This window comes from Odontesthes bonariensis, chromosome 2 (assembly GCF_027942865.1).
Source record: "Odontesthes bonariensis isolate fOdoBon6 chromosome 2, fOdoBon6.hap1, whole genome shotgun sequence".
NCBI classification, from domain to species: Eukaryota; Metazoa; Chordata; class Actinopteri; order Atheriniformes; family Atherinopsidae; genus Odontesthes; species Odontesthes bonariensis.
Window position 1 is genome coordinate 22,983,846 of NC_134507.1, and position 21,265 is coordinate 23,005,110.

A 21,265-nucleotide genomic window follows, 5' to 3' on the forward strand; every position below is an offset into this window, starting at 1 on the left:
AAACAAACCTGCTGGCTTTGGAGGGACCTAGCGGGACATATAGGGGACCTAGAGAACTCATTTTTTTTTGTTTTGGGGTATTTAATGTACTACTTTCAGAATCCCCGGACAGTTCCAGGCATTATGCTTGAAAAAGAGTTGCAGACTGCAGCTTTAAGAAGGCTCACTTGACTCGATCAACTCTACTAAATGTGTTAATTCACATCATTGTCAACAGTTTATTTAAAGAAATAAAACTCACTTCATACAACTGAATTCTAAATTATAATCAAACAACACAGCGTTTGTTGACAATCTTCACATCATTCAACAAATCATTCATTCAGTTTAATGTAAAAAGATGTAAATGCTTTATTTACAGCAATTAAAAAGAATTCAAAAGCAATTCAACCTGTATAATTACATTTATACAGTGTGCAAGAATATGAACAAAAAAAAGACATGTTGCTACAGTTTAACTGGGTCATCTGGAGTCATTCAATTAATTTTTTTTCTTTTGACTCCCACACAAACAGGCTTTAACAGATGCATTTCTGTACAGCATTTGCAGCAACAGCACAACGCACCACAGTGTTTCTGGATCCTCAAAGGTTATTATTTTCCTGTATTCTAACAGTCAAGTGAAAAAGTAATATTTTGCTGAAGGGCAATATTAACTTCTGATGCGGAAAGGTGTGCTTTATTTTTCAACTGAATGATAATACATCTGAAATCATCATTATATCTGATTACATCATTGTTAAATGAATAATAATGAAAAAGCAATTTTTCCTTGTTATGGTGTTAAAATACACAGTACTGTGCACAAGTCCTGAGTCATGCCTAATTTCTTTATAATTTGCTTAGAAGGAATCGTACTTTCTTGTAATCTTTTGAAGTGGTCTTGAGCAATAATTCTCCAGGCTCTCTAAAGGTCTTCAAGGTTTTTCTTTTTTTTTTGACATTGGCTGCTTTTCCACTAATTTTCAGTCCAGAACCTTACCATTTTCTTAGGAATTCTAAGGTTTTTTTGGGGGTTGGTTACGCCACTGACCTACGAACTGAAAGGCTGAACCTGTGTTGTGTCTACACGTAGCAGACAACTTAGCAGAGAATCAATTTCAAATTGTATCTTTAGGCACTTTTTAACTAGCAGCCTGTCACAAAGACACTTAATTTATTCCCATTTCTTTGGTTAGATTGACAAAAAATACCAAAGATAACACAGTTTGACAGACATAAAATTACACTTTTGATGTGATTCCCAAAGAGCTATAAGCTGAAAACTTGGCATATCTCAGCATGATGTGCAGTGTGTCCTTGAACTAATTGATGTGTGTAGGACAAAAGAAGAAGGTAATATCAGTACAGTAACAGTAACAGTATCCAAAAGTGAAGTCCTGCAAAAACTAGAGAAATGGAGACCATTTCAAATGACACAAGAAGTGGACTAAAAATCAGTGGCAACAGGTCTTATGGAGGGATGAATCCTCCCCAGAGCCTGGACCTCAACATTACTGAAGCAGTGTGGGATCACGTTGACAGAGAACGGAACAAAAGGCAGCCGACATCCAAAGAAGAGCTTTGGGATGTCCTTCAAGAATTCTGGAGAACTATTCCTGAAGACTTATTAAAGAAATGACAGAAAGCTTGTCTCAGAGGGTTCAGGCTGTGTTGAAGAAGAAAGGTTCTCAGACCAAATATTCACTTTCAAGCTCATTACAAATGTACAAATTCTATTTTTGCCTTATAAACTCAATTTCCAATTTCATGTTTGCATTCAATACATAATTGTACATATTTCCTGCTTTCCTATTAAGATATAAAGACATGAGGGGTGGCTTAAGGCATTTGCACAGTATTCTATACCTTCATCTGTAGACAGTGTTTTGAGAAGGATCAAATGTTTGCTTGTCCAAATATGTAAAAAAAAAAGAAAAATCTAACATACTTTTTCACATGATTGTAGATCAAAGACTTTGCATGACTTTCTAATCATTAAAAGCCAAAACAAATAGAAATCTGCATCGGAAAGCAGCTCCAGCAGTGCTGACGCGAGTCAATAAAACCCTGAATGTTACACAAGTGTTTCTTTGCTCTAACGCCTTCAGAATCTGCACATTACTAGGTTTCCATATCAGTTTCAGAAGGCGGCAATTCATCTTTCGGTTTCCTCCCTGCCATGCTCCCCACTCACACTCTGGCTGTAATACAGTACTTTAAAATGAGGTTGTAGGTTTCACATGGCACAATATCAGAAATCAACATGCAGTCACGCGCTCTCAGTGTCACAGCGGAGGAAAAGCAAAGCGGCTCAATTCTGGTGCCGTCTGAGTAGTTAAATGTTTTGATACATTTTCCCAGGAGGAGAGGACATGACAATGAGCAGACAACTTGAAACAGAAAGTAGTGTGATACAGAGAGGTAAAAAATAATGAAAATGGATGAAAATGTTCGATTTCTTCATTGTATGTATCAAGCCGCTGATTTAATAACTCTGCATCTCACCTTCTAATTCTGACGGCATGCTTGGGGGGGGTTATATATTGGGATTGTTACCGGTTTGTGTTTCCGAATGTCCATAAGGTAAAATCATGATTTCTCTTAAGCTTTCTAATAGAATTGGATCATTTTCAAGGATTCCTGAACAAAATTATATTTTTCTGTGGCCTTTATCCACCGCAATGAATTACCCAGATCTTTTGATCTTTACATTGTGTCTGCAATGACTAATGTCACAGTCCATTACATCACTAGCAGCTCAGTCTCACAAGAAAATGAGTAATAAGTACGTTTGTCCACATCATCAAACTGTATTAGTGTCACAATTCATAGCTAAAAATCATGAGATGACAACACATCTGTAGGATGTTGTTTTGTGTAGGAGCGTGTCCACAAGAGATTACTGTTCTCCCTGATCAAAGAATATCTTTCTAAAAAAATGTAAGCCCTAACCATGTTTTTTGTAATATATAAAGTACTTGTATTCATTCTAACAGTGACCCCAACCATTTGCAAGCAGCATCTAAGTAAAAAAGTACAAAAGAGTTTATCGAATGGGTTTTGATTCCGTAATCTCTTGGATGAGACTCGGCAGATTAATGCCATTCGTCACTCCTCCTCCAATATATACTGTGATCAAAACTGACGCATAGCATGTGGCGACGTGTCTCAGGTGAACGCCAACAAGAAGTGAAACATGTAACGGTGACATCAAAGGGAAAGGAATTTAGCCTTTTTTTTGTGAAACTGCAACGTTTTTTGCGCTGTGGACCAATGTAGCTATTATAGAATCAATTGTGAGACTGGATCGCTGTGGGAGAAAAATTGAAAATGAAGCTTTGTGGCAGAAGGGCAAAGATTTTTTTAAAGACATTTAGCCTTCAGATCTCAACTTACTTTCTGGTATTTTTGATCTAATCTTTCACATGATCACAAATAACATTTTCATACCAGTTAGGGTGGAGCAGCCCTTCATTATAGCCGAATGGATTTTGTGATCAATCAAGACAATAAATGGAAACTTGAACACAACATTTGTAAAAACACCTCTCTTGTACCATCCAAGCCAACATTGAAAACAACAGTTTTGTACACTTTGGTCAGTGTCCACGCTGCACTTTAAAAATATTGAGGAGCAAACTGGAAGAAATCAAAACTCATTCTGCTATCACAAGAGGCAGGGGGAGTTAATCAGAGCAGTATGATCTTTAAAGTCTTTTCTGTCACCAAACCTAAAAAACACATTTGAAAACACTTCTGATAAAATATGAATGATTAAGCTATAATGAGCACACAGCTGCCTCCCGTGGCCGCAGAAGAAACAATGTGGACCTGAGTTGGAGTGGCAATTTTCCCACTTTAAGGCAACAATAAATCATTCCACACAAAAAAATAAAACAAAGAAATTAATGTGAGCTCATGCTTTACCAGAAAAGTCCCCTACCTTTGAATAATTAAAGCATATTTAATTAAATTCCCTAAAAGTTACTACTGGAAGCATCAGTCTCGCATTCCTGGTATCATAAATTGCTTTGGGCAAATCTTTTTTTTTGCATAACTCTTTCCACTACATTGCATTCAGTGATAACATTGTTCTGTTAACAACATTTAATAGAAACTAATACAAGAAACTCAATCATATCAAATCCATCATATAGGAACGAATCCAAATTAAAATGAGCAGGTATTCCATATATTTGTGTTATCTCTGAAATTAAAACTAAAAACAATGGAATGGTTATGTTGGTTCCTCTTTTGACAGCAGAACTATGTTATGTTAATGATATAAAGAATTCTAAATTTTACTTTATCTTATGTTACTGTTAACCAACCAGTCAGTGAACAAATCCTCCTTGACTCAGCATTAGTCATATTTGGTTGCTCTCCAGAGAGCCCTCTGAGTATTTAATGACCTGGCAGGCGTGAGGAGACTTGGCCAGGTTTGAATCCGTGTACTAATAAACGGAAAACGTGATCTTGTCAACAAACCAAAGCTGGCCAACTTTCATTCAGGCTTGTAATTTTAAAACTAGAGGCTGGAAGACACGAGAGTTTGATCAGTTATTGTATAACAATGGAATTGTTTAAAAGAGAAATATATATGACACTATTTATTGGTTAAATTGACTGACATTTTTTTGTTCATCAGAGTCTCTGTTAATTGGGCAGCTTTGTAACGGTTACTCAGATTGTATTATTGCATTAACAAGTGGAGTAATGAGCTCCAGTTGTTGGTTATTAATGTGCAAAATTAATGATTTAATGCTGGCTATAAGCAAAGAGGAATCGTTAATGCTATTATATAGCAATATAACTACTCAAACAATATTTGCTGATAAAACCAATACTGTAATTGTAAAGGGTCCAATGTATAGACTGGAAGGCTGGTAATGACAGTTTTTGTTATCACTGTGTCATAAATTTCTGTTTAATACCTTGTAGTTGTGAAATACCTGGATAAAACTAATATTTTGTCAGGTCAAAAATCAAAAAAGGTGTAGGATATAGATGCACATCTATATCCTTTTGGGAAAAAAATGTTTGGTGGATCTATCAAAAACCTATTTCATGGTCCCTCAAGTCAACAAGTTTTTCAGTTATCACTCAAATGAACACAATGCAGTGTTTCTGTGGCTAAAAACGCTGGTGTACAGTCGATTTTTATCAACTTACTATGATGGCTTAGGCAGACATGTCATTTATGGCAGCAAAATGTTATATGACACAGTGGTTTGGGAGCACAGTGTGACAAAAATATTGGATAGTAATGGATACGTTGTTCCAGTGGGTTCCCACAAAGTTCATGAGTCTGAAGGCTGCAGGATTCTAACATCTGAAAGCATCAGAGGCCTAGAATAGGAGGAAACTTTGAAGACTGGACCCATGTGCTTTAACAACCCTGGGTCTGAGGAGTTGATCAGCTGGAAAGCTCATAAAATCAGTACAATTAAAAAAAAAAGAAAGCCTTGAAAGAAGCTAATAAAAAAGTAAACAATGCGTTAAAAAGGAGTGCAAAATCTTGCCTCTTTGGTAGCATGACAGAGGCTCATTGGCCATGAAGGAAATACAGTGGTGCAAAAGCAAACATCCAAGCATTTTAGAGTTCCTTCCGAAAAACAAAGAGTCCAAAAATGGGAGGAAACAAGCTAAAGATGAGCGCCCCACCCCCCCTAAAACAAACAAACAAACAAAAATATTCAAGAAAAATGCTACATCTGCTGGGTTGTCCAAAGACTAAACAGGAGAGTGGTCCTGGCTGTTCGTACTGCCTTGCAAGTACATTATACGTCCCATCAGGAGGACTAGAAGGCCCACACAGAAAACGGCAATGGGCTCCTGGTGGATGTGAGGCAGGAAGTTCAAAGGGATCACATCCGGCCTATGTCTGCCTGCCATCCTCTGAAACAGAAAGCACACAGAAAAGAGAAGGTATTGCATTATTCATAACAAGCATGTTGCACCAAATCAGAGATACTCATTGCTCGGCTCGCGAGCCACATGTGGCTCCTCAAGCTTTAATTGGCGGCTCGCACTCGCATAGTAGCTAATAACAATATGGTAACAATAAATTTTTTCAAATAACATACAGCAAATACTGCACAGTATTAAGTATTTTTTATTAAGTATTAATTAAGGCTTAATGGTGTTTCCTGAAGGGGGCTCTGTTAAACCTGGCAACGCAGCCCGCTTAAACCACCGTCACACTTGACCGCAGAGCATGCTAGCTCCTTTAGCCAGCACGAGATGCAGGCTCAATGGATCGGTTTTTGATTAAAAAAGGGCCAAAACCAGCACAGAAACCAAACGAAAATCAGCATGAAGACGCCAGAGAGGGGACGAGCAGGCAAACGTCGGGTTTTTAATTAAAAAATGGCAAAAACTAGCACAAAAACCATGCTCATCTTGATAGTCTCACTATGATTACAACAACAAAATACAAATACAACATGAAGAAAGCCAAGGACATGCATGCCAACTTCCGCTCATCCCAGTATTAAGGTGAATGTGGTCTTAATTGATAATGTATTGGCTGTGTTGTTTCTTTTTTTGTGGGATGTTTTATTTGTAGAAATGCATATTTGCAAAAGGGGACTTAGTATGTTGTCGTAAAAGTGGCTCTTCCCTTGATTTTGCTCTGCCAATGTGGCTCTTATGAAAAAAAAATAGTGAGTATCACTGCACCAAATGCTTCTCCAACTAATTGTTGCTGAACCGAGTTACTGTGCAGCTTCTAAAAAGCTTTCAGATTCAACTTCACTTCATTCAAACAAACTTGTTGTGACTCTTATTCCATTCCCAACTGATTTAACCTGATTAAATGAACAAGCTAAAAGGCTGGCTAAAACCTTCTTGCGTAGCTATTTGATAAAAACATATTTCACTGCAAATCCTTTATTTGCCGACTTCAATCATGAGCTTACCATATCATTTCAGAGAACACCATGACAGACCCATAAAGTTCTTCACGTCCGCACGAATAATTAGCTTCAGTATTTGCATAGGATGCTGTCCTTTCACAAAATGTTCAGAGTGTGTGGTGATATACATCAAATGTTCACATAAACAACCTGGAATCGCTTGATGTTTGAGAATCAAAGGGACACGCATGCTGTATGTTTACATCCACAGGAAGCAGGTAAGTATAGATTTCAACATCCTGCCACACGCTCCTTTTACTCGGTAGTCAGGTGTGAGCGCATGTCGAAACACACATGTGTGTTTCCATTTAAACTACATTCGCCGTTTCTTATAGTTTGGGTTTGTCTGAAGGCTTTTGATCATTTGCAGACGTTTGTTTTTTTAATTCTTTTCATTCAATATTTTCATCTACGTATAGACTAGCGCTATTTTACACCCGTTTCTCAAAAAGTATACAGGAAAGCATATAGTAAGTACGTAACATTTTATTTATATAGCACCTTATATAGCACAAGACAAAAATCACGAAGTGCTTCACAATGAAATACAGGAAACATGAAAAATATAAAAACATAACAAAAGCTAATTAAAAGCAAGTTTAAAAAGATTGGTTTTCGGCTGCTTTTTAAAAGAGATCACAGAGTCCACTGATCTCAGGCTCAGAAGAAGGGAGTTCAAGTGAGTGGGAGCCACTGTTGCAAAGGCTCTGTCACCTTTAGTTTTCAACCGTTTGTGCAGCACAGCCAGCGTGCCCTGATCACATGACCTCAGGGACCTGCTGGGGACATATGGCTGCAAAAGTTCTCTGATGTAGGTTGGTGCTTGTCCATATAGAGCTCTATATGTTAAAACCAAGTGCAGCTGAGTTAGCAATGAAGTGACATGAGAATACTTGGAAGATTTTGTTAATATATACATATATATACACACATGTACATATTGATTCCTATCCACATGTGTGACCTTTTGTTTCATGGGTCCACAAAGGGCAATGTGGGTGAAAAATAGCTACAGTTTAAGTTGAAGAATCATGTCAAAAGAAAAACGAATGCTGGATAAAAAGCTGTTGGATTGGATGGAAACAGTATCGTTACGACAGCTGGCACACTCCATTCACTGCACGACATATATACGACACACCCTTTTAACTGTAGCAGTACACTTAAACCACAAATGTCCTGCTTGTCCTTCTGCTGCATTCCTGAATGCACTGTTAACGTCATAGCTACGCCGTTACTTTCTGCCTCTGTTGGCAGCGTTTCAAAAGACACACTCATAATCTTCCACACAATGTTTAGTAGAAAGCCATGTTTACTCAAGGAGCACAATGAGGTTAGAACTTACATGCTAAACAATAACTTGATATATTACAATACCATTAATTAAGCTTGTACTTCATTTGCTTTAGCAGAATGCATTTGACTCCCCTCCCATTCAAACACATATCCAGCTAATCACAATAGTTTATTTATTTTTTGGGTGGGTCTGATATAAGAAGATGAAAGGTGCGACTGGAACATGCTGCTCAGTGTCACAGGAAACAATTTGTTGTACTGATTTGTTACGGGACGATCTAACTGCCACTAAAGGCACTTTGGTCTGCAGACTAAGAGGCTCCAGACTTATTCACATTTTCCCATTGCTGGGCTAAAAAATGGTCTTTTAATGTTGTTCATCCATAGAGAGTACAGATGGCTTGCAAAAGACATTGAAACATGATGACATCAACAAAATTCTAAATTAGATGCACTCCCCACTCGTAAAATAACTGTTTTCATGGACGGATTTATGAAGACTGGTCTATCTGAAACCCTGAAGGAGAACCCCCCAAGCTAAGAACTTCATAAACTACACAATTTGGGTTTTCATTGCCATTTCAGAGATGCTTAGATGTGAATAAGAAAAGATATTTGAAAACAGTCAAAAAAAAGTCCACTAATGAACAATGAAAGTCTATACTCTTCCCTGAGGTGGTTTTGACCAATTTTGAAGAAGACTTGATACATATTAGGGGAAAAAGAAACAACTTTGCGGATTGCATCTGACCTGGCAAAGTTTGAAATTACATAACTCATGAACTGTCTGAGCCAGCAAACAATAAACTCACATGACTGCCTGGCATCTTCCTAGATATGGTATAATATACCAGATATTCCCAGAGATTACAGTATTTCTAAGTATTTTCTTCTTGTGGATGTCCACCACAGTCGATGTTGTTTGGTTTCTTCTCGAGTTAAGTACTCGAGTTCCCCGCTAGTACAACTACTTCCTCTACTGAATTATATGTGGTTTTTATGCTTGCTGTTCTTGACCTTGGTAGGGCAAGCTAGAATTTATATAATGATGCCTGGTGATCAGAGCTTCTTGTTTTTCTACCTCTCAATTTCTGTAACCTGTCACATGTGCATGAGTGGTGTGTTTGAAAAACAGGAAGAGCTACAGGGAAAAAGTGTGAGCAGCTCTGTCTCTACAGGCATCTGTATGACCCATCAAAACGAAAGATGGTACGATTATTGTAAGTCTTACAAATACATCAAATATTGCTAAAAACAAAACAAAACAGTGATGTTTAAATAGTGTAGAAACATTTGTGTACACATGCTGTACTTCCTGTATGACTTCTTCTATTGTCATTGTCTCATAACAGAATATGTCTCAAGCACTGGTGTAAACGGTTATATGGCTGTGTTCAAGTCACAGCTCACTTGCCTGATGACCAATGAAGTGAGCATAATCGTTTTATAGCCACTAGCAATATAGTCTGAACTGTCACCCTCTGGCAATACCGTGCAGTCTAGTTTATTTGCTTCAAAACAGTAAATGGAAATGTGTCTTAGTCTTTTCACAAGTTGAAGTACTGAAGAAAAGAACAAGAACTAGCCCGGTATTGTTAGACAACTTCTAAGTTAATTTTCCAAGAATTGTTATTAAAGGCTGCAAACCAAAAAGTACTTCTGGACACATTTGCATAGACAATCTGAGGAAGGAGAATGCCTCAGTGGGACTCTTCTGTCGTCGCATCAAACCCGCCTCATATTTGATAACGGGTTGCTGAGTAGAAATATGTTTGAACGGGAGAGACACCAGATACAGTGTGCCAGAGTAAATGAAAAACAAGCTCCCAGAATCATCAGGCTCCAACACTAAAATGAGATTAGCTCTGGCGACACATTAAAGGATTTCCACATCATCTACCTTCTCCGTAATGTCCTTTGACAAAAATCAGGAGACTAATTCACTCTGGATTGTTCAAGGTTTTTGTCTGATAACTCAACAAGTGCAATCTTCAGCATTTCCACCATTTTTAAACAGTTAAAGTGAAATCACCTGATATCACCTGCTGTAGTTTTGGTTAGGACTCTATGACACTGTATGCCTCATATGTCCATCTTCTTTTTTCTTTTTCTACAACCTTTCCAGTCATTCAGGCACATTTGGCTGACTTTACGCTGCAACAGGTGTTTTCTTTTCTGCTCACTATCCTGCAGTTGACAGATCTGCGTGTTGGCCTCATTCCATCATTCCAACAACTGCAAATTCTACATAACAAGAGAGCTGCCTTGTTAATAGAGGAAAAAGAAATTTCCTCTTGATGGATGCTCACCAGGAAGATTGGCCACAAACACCCTCCAGAAACAATAAGATCCCTGTTGCTGAGGAAGGGGGATCTCCACAAATAAAAGCATCTGGTGACTTTAGTTTCACCAACAGACACTTATAATTATAATAACTCAAAAGATTTTACACAAATTTTGCTGACTTGTTCAAGTTCACAGGCATAATTTTCCATGTTTGCTTTTTAAAACCTGTTTTAGGATTGAAATAGCTTTCCCTGTGAGCTATTCTTTTAGAATGAACCCACTTATAAAAATGCAGAAAAGGTTTCTGGCGACCGACAGGTGAACGTTGAGATGGCACTGCAGCTCTTAGGTGGGACTGATTAAAAAAATTCAGCCTCAGTTTTGATTGCACTGATAAACAAAACTTTTAGAAGGAAAAGATGAAAGAAAAGTATTTACAAGAAGAAGTAAGGAATTTTCAGCTGAAAGGTGGGTGTCCTGTTTTAGCACTCAGCCCATCCAATACAGCCTGGCCGGATGATCTGTACAATACCATGAAGACATTGACAAGCACAGAAAAAGCCACCTGCCCCGGGGCAAGACTGCACCCTGAAAAACAGGATCTTCATGGACGAGAGTGAGAATGGTATATCAAAGCGATGTGGTTTGATTCAAAAGGTAAGCCAGAAACCACAGAAAGCCCTAATGCCAGGAAAGGAAGCCAGTCACAGGAAGACTAGTTAACCCTAAAATGACCCACAGTCTGCTTCTAATTTTGCTTCTGACTTGGATCAAAAAAAGCAAACAGGCCACAGATGACCAAAGAGCTGCTTAAATACTAAGATCCTGAGTTTTTTTTTTTTAACAGAACCAGTTAGACAAGCATGATACAGATGGTGACGATATTATAGGAAAAACCTGAACCCTTGTGATGGGATTCTGTGCCTCTGTTTTGTAGTGATGGGTATTTTGCTGGCATGGCTCAGGGCCACAGCAAATCATCCCAGAATGTTTCTGAGTGATCATCTATGATGAAGTATTTCTATGCTGCTGCCAGTGGTTTCTCCATGCATAAAAGTCTTTAGAACAAAAAGAGATCACTGAATGGTCTCATGTGTTTAGAAATTATGGACATCATATGGTATGGCTTTTGCAATGACCAAATCTTTCCCCAACTGAACAACTGTGGGATATTTTTGGCTGACAAAACACGAAATGAAAGAATATTTATTGGAGGAATGATGTTCCATCCTTCCAGTGGAGTTCCAGAGACTAATAGATTCAAAGGTGCACTGAAACTGTTAAGGGAGATCAACATCTTTCTGAGTCAGCAAATATTGGCTACATAAATGTCAATACCAATAAATCTGTAAGGTCAGTATTGGCCTATCATATCGGTTGACGGATATTTTGGTGTGGCTTTAGTCGATTTTATGCTTGACTCTGTGTTTTAATAGTAAGCACGTCTCAGTTAATCAATATTCCCCAATATGCACGAATATTACAGTTCATTTCGGGATTAATATAACTGCCTTTAATGATGCCTTTCCTGTTATCTGATACTGTCATCAGGTCAGAATTATAATTTGTACAATTTAGTTTTTGACCAAAATATGCTAAACTAATGACAGAACAGGTGCACTGAATTACTCAAACCTGGATTTCCTTTATTAACGCCGACTTAGATATCTTACATCATTTCTCAAACAGGCAACTAGAACAATAATTAGGGTTATTAATAAATGGGGTTATTCTTGATCTAATAAAACATTGGCTAAAGAACCTTAACGGCATTCTTAGCTCACCTGGCTCTTCAGTTTAGTGTGTTGATGAGCACTTGTTGCTAATAGCAAAGCAACAAAGACAACCTAAAGGCAGCCACTTTTTAATTCCTCCATTTATCTACACTGTTCCATTTGATATAAACAACTGACTATGCATGAAGATTGGTACTCTTCCAATATTGTTATTGGGGATGGTTGAAATAAAATAGACCACAAAAGGTTTTTTCCCCTTGAAAACAAAATTTGCAAAAATATCCATTAGACACATCTGGAAAAGTATTTTATTCTGACAAGAAATATAATACTTTTCCTATGTTCAAAGGACATATCCCACAGTAATCATCGCCTTACAAACTTTTAGTCAACATTTGAGGAGACACAGTAAGTTACCATGAAGAGAGTCTCAGTACTGTGACTGATTTCTCTGTAGCTAAAACTTGTTGTGTTTGGAAAGAAAGTGTAGTGAAAGTGAAAACTCTTCACGTGTTGATTTTTTTGGCATTTCGATTTCGTCTCCAAAAGCTGAACGTCTGCCATCATCATATATCAACACTCGTGTTGGTGTAGAAGCTCAAGTGAACACCCACTGATTCAACTTCCTCTTTCATTTGGGAGTACATAAACATCAAATTTTGGCTTTAGAGATTCTTCTTTGTTTTGAATAGAAAGCTGAACTTCATTTCGACTTGGATAACTTCAGTAAAAGTAAGAGCAGCAGTTTTACTCAGTGATTTATTGGGTCACGTTACACCATTTTTGGCCTTTAGAGATGTAATTTAACTTATTCGTTGTGGAAACACTGACGATATTGTTATTAACAGAAATTTGCTTAAAACAGTGTTCATCATTATGCACAAGCAGCTTTGGAAGACAGACGAAAGGTTTGTGGGTTTGAAAATGTACTCATTCCACACCTGACCAACCACAGAGATGATTTGACTGTCAAGAAGGGCACACCGACAGATTATGGAAGCTTCTTTTGCTATTAATTGTATGATTTGACGATGGCACTTGATAGAGGATTACGGTTTAAGTTTAAGTAATTATGTGATTATATATAAAGTTTAAGTCAGTGCCTTCTGAGGTCTGTCTCACCCAACAAAACCAAAACTTAAGAACCTCTTCAGGAATAAGTAGGACAGCTGAGGGCAGAGCGCAATCAGATGAACCAATTGTGACATCACAACACCCTCTTTTTTTTTTTTTGTTTTTACATGAAATTAAAACCAAATTTCTCATAAAGATAAACATTTGAATATAAATAAAAACTAACTGGAAAAGCATGAGGGAAGAAATGATTTGGGATGCATCTTTAGTGTTTAGTTTGGCTCATGGCCCGTGGGTCATGGGTTTATAATTATACTGCAGCCAGTCATCGGGGGCAATAAATTTGTGTCGGCTTCATATTTATCTCGATCTCAAGTTGTCAATATTTTTTACAGTCTATGGTGAGTATGCAGAGGTAAGCAGCATTTTCTCAGTTGTTTCATTGGGTATTTGAGTTCAGTTCAATGTTCTAATCAATTGGGCAAAGTGCCACCTGTCAAAGTCCATCCTGTGTTCTGCTGTGTTGGTAAGTAGCTAATAATGTCAACATGTATACACATGTCATGTCTAAAAATAAAAGAAAGAAAGGAAAAAAAAATTTTTTTTTTTTTTAATCACCACTTTTAGTTTTCTTCAGTGCATCTCTAGTATATTTGTAACTGGATTCATTTTTACTAAATGTTATTTGCTGACTCATGACAAAAGGTTTGTCCTATGAACTTGAGAAGTTTTTGGGATTCAGAGGACACTTATTTGCTTTTCCTGCCGAGTGTCAGATGAGAAGGTTGAATTTTTTCAAGATGGAGCTAGAGCCAAATACAAGCAGGAGAAAATGATGGCCCCAAAAAACATTGCTACCAGCACCTACAACAATTACAAATAAACATCTTTTATCTTGTTTATTTAAGACAAATACAAACAGTGATGTCAGGGAACGTGGGGATACAAACCATCATCTATGATTAACGCCATTTAGAAAATAGGGCTGGTGAGTTATCTGGATGACTGGTCGTATTTCACACTCAGGGTGAGGGGTTTGATTTCCACTGCAACTACAAACAGATGTTCGGATATGAAGCCAAAACCTGCTGCACCAAAAACTCTTCCTTTCCAAGCTCCTACCTCAGGGGATTACAGAAAAGTAATACATACGTATGCGCACACAGAAAAACACTGCTGATCCTCTAATAGTTTCCTCATTTGAACTTTTACCTCAAATAACCCCTTCCATCATCTGAGAATAGAAAACCTGCAACCACAAATCATTTCCCTGCTGTCACTGCAAGCCTTCAACGAGTAATCCAAACAACAGACACAAAACACATGCAGCCACCACTATGTACTAGTTGCACAAAGGCACAGAAATGCACCCATTGGTGCTGGTGTCATGCAATGGAGGAACAAAGTGATAAACAGTCAACCAGATAATCCACAACAACAGTAAGTCCGTGCACTGGCATGCATGCAATCTCTCAGTCGGAAAATCACACAAAATCATATGAAGTATGATGCCGAGTTGATATTTCAGCCTAGTTGATCTAGTTGCTGTTTTTATTTTGCTGCTCTGAAACGGCGGACTAGTTTTAAAAGTCTTCTCAGGTGATTTGAAACTCAAGATTTACATTCATCTGCCACTGCTGTAAATCCTTTTGTGAACCAAATGTAGACAATAAGTAAACATAGTTAACTGAATGTACCATCTCCAAAGACCTCCCAGATTAAAATGACTCTTTAGCAGCAATGCCACGTAATGGCAGGGCCCATTTCATTATTGTGCCTACAACTTTAAATGTGTAGAAATAACGGAAAAAAACAGTGGAGAGCAAGAAGTTTAAAGTCTGTGCTTATCTATTACAAATTAGATGTAATGCTAAAATAATGCAGGTGATTGTCAGGTGAGGTTAAAACACAATGTAAAATGACGGGGTGACTGTTCACTATTTAACAGCGATACAAAAGGTGATGTGCATTAAATGACATCTATATTGCATTACATATATTTGCCATGTTGATTATTTTCTAACATTTTTGAGAAAGTTAAAATCTCTGTTGCAGGGAGTTTTGAGTTTCTGGTCTTGCTTTCTTGCTCTTCTTCTTGTCTCACTCTTCACAGTGGAAACATTGAGTCAGTCCGTTCCAAAAAGCTCATGTGATTTTATTTGGTGACCACAACTTACTATGCTGCTTTTCAAAAATAGCTCTCAAAACAAGGCTGCACTTACAACTACACACAGACACCACACAAACTGGCTCTGGCTTTGTTAAATTACTTCTCTGTGTTTCTCTCTCTTACAATCCCTCTGCTTGTAAGTGTCACCATGCAAAACTCCCCACCCTCCAAAGTATTGAAAATATTTTTCAAACATATACTTCATTATGAACACTTTTAAACACAAACAATATGCAATCTCAATTCAATCTCTGTACATTGCTGGAAATTTGTTTGTGCATGCAAACCTGCAAATGTTAAGGTTATGTGCTGCAGTAGCTTTCTTTCCACTGCAAAAATTCTGGGCATAAACTTTGTGACAAGTCTTTGCAGCCTTTCTGTTTCCATGGCAGATTACGATCCATCAGACTCACAAAGTGACACTATAATTTGACTGTGGCATAAATTCTGAGCGAGTCAGTTGTGACTTTATCTACGGTCAGATCAAAACAATGACAAAATGGAGAGAACCAATCATTTTTTAACGTTGGATTCCCATTTGTTGTAGAGTGATGTTCAAAACTGCAGCCATTGGTCTGAATTGAACTAATCAACATCAAGCGCCATTGGGCAGTTTTTTTAGCCTAATAATGACTCTTGCTGACTCTGAAAAAGGTCTTAGTGGGGCTGCGTCTCTAGTAGGAATACACAAAAATGTGTAGGCTGCCCTCAAAACATACATACCTATGGTGGAAAACCTCCAATGATCCACCTTCACTGGCTCTTGGTCAAGTCCTGCACCTTCTCCTCATCAGTAAAAGCATATATGCAGTTGACTCTCCGTAACTATCAGACCCAATCCTCCCCTATATCCCATCTCGGCCTCTGGACATGAGTCGGCTCACCATCCAGCACATCAACCTGCTAATCTTAAAAATCTGTAAAAAGCCTTTAGTAATTTTTGCTGAAATCTTCACTGCTGCTTCATTTATGACTCCTGAATACACACTCATTCAAACACAGCAATTACTATTTGCTTTTCCTGAGCTATTCGTCTCTACAGTAGGCTATATTTGTGTGAAGTGCCTTTGGGTTCCCTTAAAGGTGCTACATAAATGCAATCTGTTACTATAAAAATCATAAGCGAAACACCAATTATCTGAAAGTATTGCATACTGATTACGTTTTGTGAGTAAAGCAGAGCTTGAAAGGCGGACATAATGTAGATACTAAGAAATTTCCCTCACTCAGTCAGTATTGTCCTTGTGTTTTTGAAGAAGACACCTAAGTTCCTTCTCACCAAGTAGCTGACAGCAGAAACCTGTGCTTTAATGGTGATTAAATCTCTTAATCCAAAACAACCGTTCAACAAAACAATCCTCTAGCAGCTGGCTGCAAACAGGCGCTGTTACAACGAATCAGTTGTGAATTGCACTGATGGAAATCACAGTGCAGGCTAACTTTTGAGGGTTAAACAAGGGTTAAAAATACCATCTTTCTCCAACTCTTCGTCTTTCAACACACTTTCAAACATACGAGCAGCCAGCCAGTGACACCCGACTGGTCCACAATGTTCCTGAGGGTTATTTCTGTCCTCAGGACAAAGGGTTTTACCTCTTACTGAAAGATGACAGAGTGTGTGCTGGAGTCTGTGCGAGCGCTCATGTGTGTGCTTGGTCAGGATAATTAGACCTTTGCTCACTGAGAGTTTTTTAACCACAGGTTTCAGGCATAATGAAACTACACTGTCACGGACACTGAGCTGTCACACCACACACACACACACCTTACTGAGCACGTTCACAGACGTTTGAAAACAAACACGCACACATAATCATGTGCACATTGTGTCAATGTTTAACAGAGGCAGAGATATGGAGGGAAAGAGGCTGGATTAAAAGAGGGGCAAAGAGAACAGCTGAGTGAGAGGAAGACTATTGAAAACAAGTAATTAGTTATTAGATAAAACCCTGCTGTACACCTTCTCCTGTGGAATAATCAGTCACCAGATTTTGTCAAAACATGAAATCTTTGTTTCTGGCACTAAAGTGAAGTGAAGCCTGTTTAGTTTTGTCAGAGTATTCTCAGATAATGTGAGTCATTTTAAAGCCTCCACAGCCCGGGGTAGTGCAGCGCTGCCTCATGCAGCCCTGCCTCTAAGCCTCCAGGCAAAGAACTTGAACTAAGCTCTTCTGTCAACACATGCCGACATACTGCCAGCTTAGTGTTCAACAGTAAAGCAGGAAAAGGGTTGATGATAATGAGACAATGTGTGACGCCTGAGAATAAAAGAAATATCACCTGTGACATAACCAAATCAATTGTATTTCATTAACCTGTGAGAAGGACAATTATCCATGTTTGTTGACATGTCTCCCCCTCGTCATCTGGACCAAATATCACAATACTCTGCTTTAGTTCACATTTCACACACACATAGAAAATCCAGGAAGTGCCTGAAATAAACATGTCAACATTACTGTGGTGGCATCTCCCCTACAATATAAGAGCCTAGTAATCCAAACTTGCAAAATCTTATGTTGTTGAGCTTGACCAGGCCTCTCTGTCTCTCTCTCTGTCACAAACACTAAGTTTTAAACAGAGACTGTGCTATAATATCACAAAGGTCTTGCTGTTGTTTGTACTAGTAATTCACACAGACACTAAACACAGACACTCAGTGCTATCCCAGTGTATGCCTTCAAATATCTTGCTGGCACTGCAAAATGTAGTTTGTGTAGAGTAGCAAATTTGACAATGTAGATGTAACTCGCAGCCACATTTAATTGATGAATTTCTGTAAAGTGAGTGGCAGCGAGGACAAAGAATGTCAAAGATATTAGAAAGTTTATAACCATTAAAACCAAAGACATAAACCTGGTAATGATGGTGGAGAATCCAGGAGAGGGTACATCATCCAAGAATGTAAAACATTTTATGTTCCTCTTGCAGGTGACGCTCTTATGGACACCATGAATTTGTGTATCAAACTCAATAGCTCTGTATTTAAAGGCAAAGCTGGTCAGAACTGGTTTGACTTGCTTATTAAATTAGGAATTTGCAAGTAGACACTGGGAATCACTGCTGTTGATGTTCGGAGAGTAACCACGCCACATGCCTGTACTATCACATATTCACTCATCTGGTCTGACTCTACTGGAGCTGGAAATGATTCCTGTGACACTATGGGGCCTGGTTGGTGATTGTGTGGAGGTCATGGCATTAGTTCTCAGATATTACACTGCAGGTCAAGTCTGCCAGAGTAATACTTCAATGGGTCCACATCAGAAATACTGACTCACAAAGACTCCAGTGATTTCTGAGAAAAAAAATTCTCAAGAAAACCTTTCCCCAAAGAGAGAAAATCTTGGCTCATACTTTGAGTCAGAACTTGGAGAGATAGCCCCTGTCAGTTGATGGCAGGGTAACCTTTGTGGTTGGGCCATGATCAGGTCAGCAAATGCACAGAACCATCAAACCAAACACTTACTTTTCAATGTAAAGAAGAAAAAATATTAAACTGTACAGTAAAGGACAAGGTTTTTGTTCACAAACTGCTTTGATAGAACGGGATCCAGTCAGAGTTAAATATTGTGTTTCCTAAGGTTTTAAGAGATGCTCTGATCAGAACAGGTTTCCTTATATGTATGAGAGGTCTTTTCTGTTGTAAATCTTTCTGAATTTTAGATTCCCTCAAATTGAGACCAGTCCTTTCTTTTAGACTTTGATTAAACCTGGATATCTGAGGAATTGAAGTACTCACTTTGCACATTCATGTTTATATCATAATTACATTTTTAGTTTCTTCAATCCTCTTTGATTTTAGCAAAACTACATTAAACAGATTAACAAAAAAAGTAGCTTTCTCCTCATATCGAAGATTGAATATTTGATTCAAATCAGAAAAAGCTAAAAATGTTTTGCAGCTGTGGTTCTGAAATGATGTGTAACCATGAATGTATACTTGCCCACAGTGCAACACCTGGCCAAAGAACAAGGAACATGCGTCCATGTTCCTCTTTTCTCTGCCTCCTCATTGTTCTACGGCAAGGACAAACACATATAGACGCACACATTCTGGGCTGTTCAGCAAACAAGTTCAAAGAAGGTTTACCACCAAGATCCAAACACACTCACACACTTCTGTTTCTCTTTCCGTCAGTTTGTGTGTGACTAGGTGTTGAGTCACAGCCTCACTCATGATCACCCTATATCCACCCTCTGTCTTCCTCAACTAATGGAATTACAGCAGTGAAACGCAGACTTGCTTTGCATGACTCTATAATCACGTACTGAATACCAGCTCAGGGGGGGAACTTTCTCATATGTTGTAACTCCAACTCTTTATGATGCCAGTGCACTAAGTGCTGATACTGTCATACATTAAGCTCCTGAATTTAGTGTCTTGCTTTGTGAAATGTTCAAGGAGCATGATGAAGGTATGGCTGATCAAGTAAAAAAAAAAAAAGCTCCATTTGAGCAATGAATTCCCAGATTTTCATCTAAATTATTGTTGTTGCTGTAGACATTTTCTTAAAAAAGATCAGAAAAGAAGTAAGATCACTTAAAACCAAGGGTTGTTGTTTGTGTTTTTCACTGTGTAGCAGAAGCAGTTAATAGAATGTTGTGTTCCTCAAGTTTGACATCATATTGGGACTGTTTTATTTCTAAATGGATACATTACCGTTGATAAAATAGCATGAGTTGATTAGTTAGTTAATAACCCATATTTCAGCGCTGAGCAGCATTTCCTTTCAGCTTTAAAAATTTGAAAGGTCTGAGGCCACTGATGATAAAAAAAAAGAGCTTCTGTGTCATGTATAATTCAGATTTTTCAATTAGAAACTATAGCGTGGGATATACAAAGCTAACTCATCTGTTCAGAGATCTGAACGGAAAGTCTATCATCACAGTGTCCAGTGAGTGATTTCCAGGAAGGTTAGAGACTGATGGGAGTACCCAAAACTTTACCGGAAAGAACCTTGGTCATCAGTGGGAATGGTTTGAGAAATGGAAAGAGGTGTCACATCTTTCAGAGCAATGAGCAGTGTGGACTTGTGTGAAGACAATGAGTTATTTTAACTTCATTTTTCTGAAGAGTTTGTTTAATATGGTACATCTGGTAATGTAGTCTTGACTCCTCAGTATTTTCAGATACATGGTTTATATCTGTATTTTCTATTAATATTTACTATTATACTGTTGATAATGGTACCGAAAAAAGCATTTACCAGCTCATATTTACCCTCTAACATCTCTGCTGTAACAAACTGTATTCAAATTAGTGGTGGGCATAGATTATTTTTTTTAATCTAGATTAATCTCATTGAAATCTTGAAATTAATCTAGATTAAAATGGCTCATTCAGGGGTCCGACAATCCGCGGGGTTCGCGGAAACAGACGTGTAAACTTTAGTTCCTTTCCAAACAATAGTCGTTTAATCCTGAGACTGTTGCAATTGCCGTGTCGAGTGCTTCAATACAATAGTGTAGTGAGCCCACGCATACCTTTCTCACTGCAATTAAGTTTTATTTCGGATTTATTTCGGATTTTATTTCGAATTTAGTTTCTTTTTCACAGCTGCCTCTGCTATTCCTGCTCTTCTCAGGTGTACCTAATGTAGTTTTACATCATTTGTAACGTGATGTATATCTTGTATAACAAATTGTAAATAACAAAACGTTTATTCGTGTCCCTGCCCTCTCTTTCCTCATGTTCTTTTCCGCGGGGGTGCTGCACAGCCGTAGCCTGGCGACGCCATCCTACGTACTTCCGCCCAAAGATTTTGGCTCCGCACATAGTCTGGCCAAATCCCCCTACCTCG

At 38.1% G+C, this 21,265-nt stretch overlaps 1 protein-coding gene across 1 annotated transcript in view; it reads right to left on the reverse strand.

The window, feature by feature from the left end:
* Positions 1–326: 326 nt before the first annotated feature.
* Positions 327–21,265, reverse strand: part of bcl2l11 (BCL2 like 11) — a 34,302-nt gene continuing 13,363 nt past the window's right edge. The window contains exon 4 of the mRNA XM_075479824.1: positions 327–5,880. Coding sequence (XP_075335939.1) covers positions 5,716–5,880 — 165 coding nt within the window. The 3' untranslated portion in view covers positions 327–5,715. The remainder of the gene's footprint in view (positions 5,881–21,265) is intronic.